General features: G+C 47.7%; 1 protein-coding gene across 1 annotated transcript; it reads right to left on the reverse strand.

Moving 5' to 3' along the window:
* Window positions 1-985: 985 nt before the first annotated feature.
* Window positions 986-2,571, reverse strand: UCRPA7_4045 (putative sodium solute symporter protein; the record flags this gene model as incomplete). Its single annotated transcript, XM_007916612.1, has 2 exons — window positions 986-1,874; window positions 2,033-2,571. The coding sequence occupies 2 exons, from the start codon at window positions 2,569-2,571 to the stop codon at window positions 986-988; spliced, it is 1,428 nt and encodes a 475-aa protein (XP_007914803.1).
* Between the last annotated feature and the right edge of the window lie 838 nt (window positions 2,572-3,409).

Here is a 3,409-nt window from a genome sequence, read left to right on the forward strand (position 1 = left end):
GTAGTCATCGGTCTGCGCAAATTCAATGGCGGCATCTCCTAGACAGAGTTTCAGCGAGCTATCATCGAGTTGATCAATTCCCAGGAAAATGCTTTGCCAATACGGGCATAGTTGGGGCAGTTTGGGAATGAAGGCGGGTGTGGCTTGAGATATGGTTTGTGAATGTCTCGTAGCTAGTATCGAGGCGCCTCGTCTTCTCGACAGTCCAATTTTCTTCATCACATGGCGGCGGATTCTGGTCTGCTTCTTTGCATCTTTGATCTCATCGGGATTTGCAATATTGACAAACGCCAATCTTGTGGTCGGGTAATCAGACATGCAATCCACTGAGGCGGACCCTCGCGTAGCAACGAAACGCATTGCAGCCATGATTGAATCACAAATCGAAAATGATGTTTAAACTGTCTCCATCAATCCGAAGATGAGCGACGGAGGTCAACGGTGAGCTGACCCGATGCGGGTTGCTGGTGTGTTCAACAGCCAATCTGGCTTCGGGTGATCCATTGATGACAAATGGCCATCTTCTATCCCACCCAGTATCCGCCAGCGCGGCACAGGGCTCTAGTGGCCAAGCGAGTCATCCTCTAGCAAGTGACTAGGAACCTCAAATCAAGCCTAGAACGCCGAGGGGCTAGGCGATTTGAAGTGTCTAATATTAGTGGCCGACGTAAAACTCAGTGGATAGAATGTAATCTTGGTACCATTGGCAAGCAACACACTGCATTAACCAACCTAGCACTCTTATCTTCACGGCAGGCATACTTCGAGTGCGAAGTTTGGTAAGTTACCCATTCTCCATCTACACTTGACTGGTCATTTTGCTGCTTAGTTTCTTCACCTTTTGGTCGTGATAGAATATATCTGAACTTGCTATGCATTGTGTATAGACGCCGGTCTACTTTGTATCTGCCAATTTGCAGCCACAATCGTAGCCGCCCAGACCTGCTCAACTATCTGCTGCAACCCAGCCAATATCTCAGTGTCCTCACGCTTTTTCGCGCCTTGCATGTTTGAAGAATGATCTAGTAGCCTTGTAAACACCCCGAACACCCGTCAGAATCTCGTAACGACCGTCATACAGCGGGTAGACTACCACTGCAAAGAAGGCGAAGAATTGCCAGATGATGGCGACTGTAGTCCATCCAGAGAAGAAGGACTTTGTGAATATGTAGTTGCGATACAAAGGCATAGGCCACGCAATGAAAGTGACCAGCACAATGACAATCCAGATGATCCACGCAATCTTGTACCACCTGTGTAACTCCTGTAATGTCTCCTCACTAAAAGGGTGGCGAACTTCATCAAGACTGATGCTGATAGAGGAATCCGTGGAGCGCGTGACGTCGGGTAGATGCTTCTTGTCCTCGTCTATTGCAGCGCCTTGCTCTGAATCGGAAGGCAGTGGCTGAACAGTTTCATTAGACGAAGCACTTACGAAAACACCGCCATTTGTTTGTTGAGAAAGAACTTTATCATCACTCTTGTCGAGAGTGTTCTTCTTTTCGTCGATGGACAAGGATGGCGATTTTGGCGTATCATCTGCATGCAGCTGAGCCTCGTCAGCGAGTTCAATGCGCAAGAACTGCCGCCAATCAAATTTGGTTGGTTTGTACAGCGAGATAATGACGGAGTAAATAGCAGGCGAGAATAGGGAACCACATGCACCATAGAGTGCCGGGAGACCTTGTTCTGTCGTGGCCATGTTGATATCGTGATACAGCGCCTTAGCCGTTCCCAGCCAAATAGCAAGACCCGTGAAGAAACCGAGAACGGGCGATAGAATAGCAGCTAGGCGTGTTTGGCCAGACCAGCAAAGAGTCAATGCTAGAGGGATAATACCAGGACAGGAGAGAATAGGCCTGAAGTAACCAATCCTACAACAATTTGTATTAGTTATTGTCTCATCAGAAACAAAAGGGCGCACGGTCAAAGATGGTCTTAAAGTTCATCCCAATTATGACTTGGGGTTAAGCCTTTAGAATGCATACGAATGGTTTGGAAAGAACAAAGTTAGCACATTTGCCTTGCTTACCATGTCATATCAGCACCGCCGTAATTTAACGCCAGCGATATTCCAGTGATGAATACAGCATGAAAGACTACGGCGTAATGGCTGACTTGGACAAGTTTCTTGTCTGTAGCCTTGGGATTGATGTATGTCTTGTAAATATCGAAAGACAAGATGCTACTAACAGCAATCATCGAGGAAGACACAGTGCTGGTAAGTGCCATGAACAGAAGAACAAAGAATGCAACGATGCCCTGGTTGCCTATAAGAGCTTTGATCACGTATGGCATGACGAAGCCAGCATTGACTTCCGCTTGGGTGAACTCGCCAGGGTAGGTCGGGAAAATAGGCGTATTATGGATTGCTCGCGCAGTGAGTCCGATCACTGTTCCCAAACCCCAGGGGATGCCGAAAATCGCCGCTGCCGCTAGATTATAGCCTGGTACGGTGGCCTTCACTTCAGTCGCAAAGGACTTCTGCCAGAATGCGGTGTCCATCACCACAAGGGCCAAATTACCAAATTTGAGTATTAGACCCCAGATGATAGCATTCTTTGACTTCATGGTCAATAGTGACCCTTGGTAATTACCAGGAATGTAGTTCTCCGCAGCCGTGGCCATGACTTTGTCGTACAGCCCTCCTAGCCCCCCAACAGCGTCATGAGTAAGGATAGCGAGAGTAAAATAAATGATGAGGATGAGGGCAACAGTTGTATGCAAATAATCTGTGATAAATGTGGCTTTTAATCCGCCTACTGCAGTATATAAGACCACTTGATGATGTGTTAGTTTAGCTTTTGGCACGTTGCAGCTAAGTTTACTTTACCTCCGAGCGGGATCAAGATCGTGGCACTAACGAAGTGCATGCCCGAGATCCCAAATATCACTTGTGATCCAGTCAGAATCATAGACGCGCAGCCAAATACATTGTTCGTAATGTTCAGGACAATGAAGACAAGGTGCCCAATCTTGCCATAGCGCATCCTGATGATCTCAAGAGAAGTGTGTGCATATGGAACGCGGATCTTGGCTAGAACCCCCAAAGCTGCCATTAAAGCAATTTGAAAACATAAACCAGAAGCCCACCACTGAGAAGAGATAGATAGCATCAGCAAGATTCATTCCACAAGACCAAGTCAAAAGGGGTATCTCCGAACACCCACCAACGGAACAGCCAGCCCGTAACGATAGCACATCGCTGCCGCAAATACCGTTTCATTGATCCACATCCACGAGGAGAAGACAGCTGATGCCGTTAAACCTGTCCCCACAGAGCGATTGGCGACCATGAACATCTCAGAGGTTGCTGAGTCCTCGGCAAGATACGCTCGCTGGATTTTGACAGCAGCCAAGATCACTCCGCAAAACGCTACACCAAGGCCAATGAGTAGTCCATACCCTG

The sequence above is a fragment of the Phaeoacremonium minimum genome (genome assembly GCF_000392275.1).
Source record: "Phaeoacremonium minimum UCRPA7 unplaced genomic scaffold PA7_03_scaffold_316, whole genome shotgun sequence".
Taxonomy (NCBI): Eukaryota; Fungi; Ascomycota; class Sordariomycetes; order Togniniales; family Togniniaceae; genus Phaeoacremonium; species Phaeoacremonium minimum.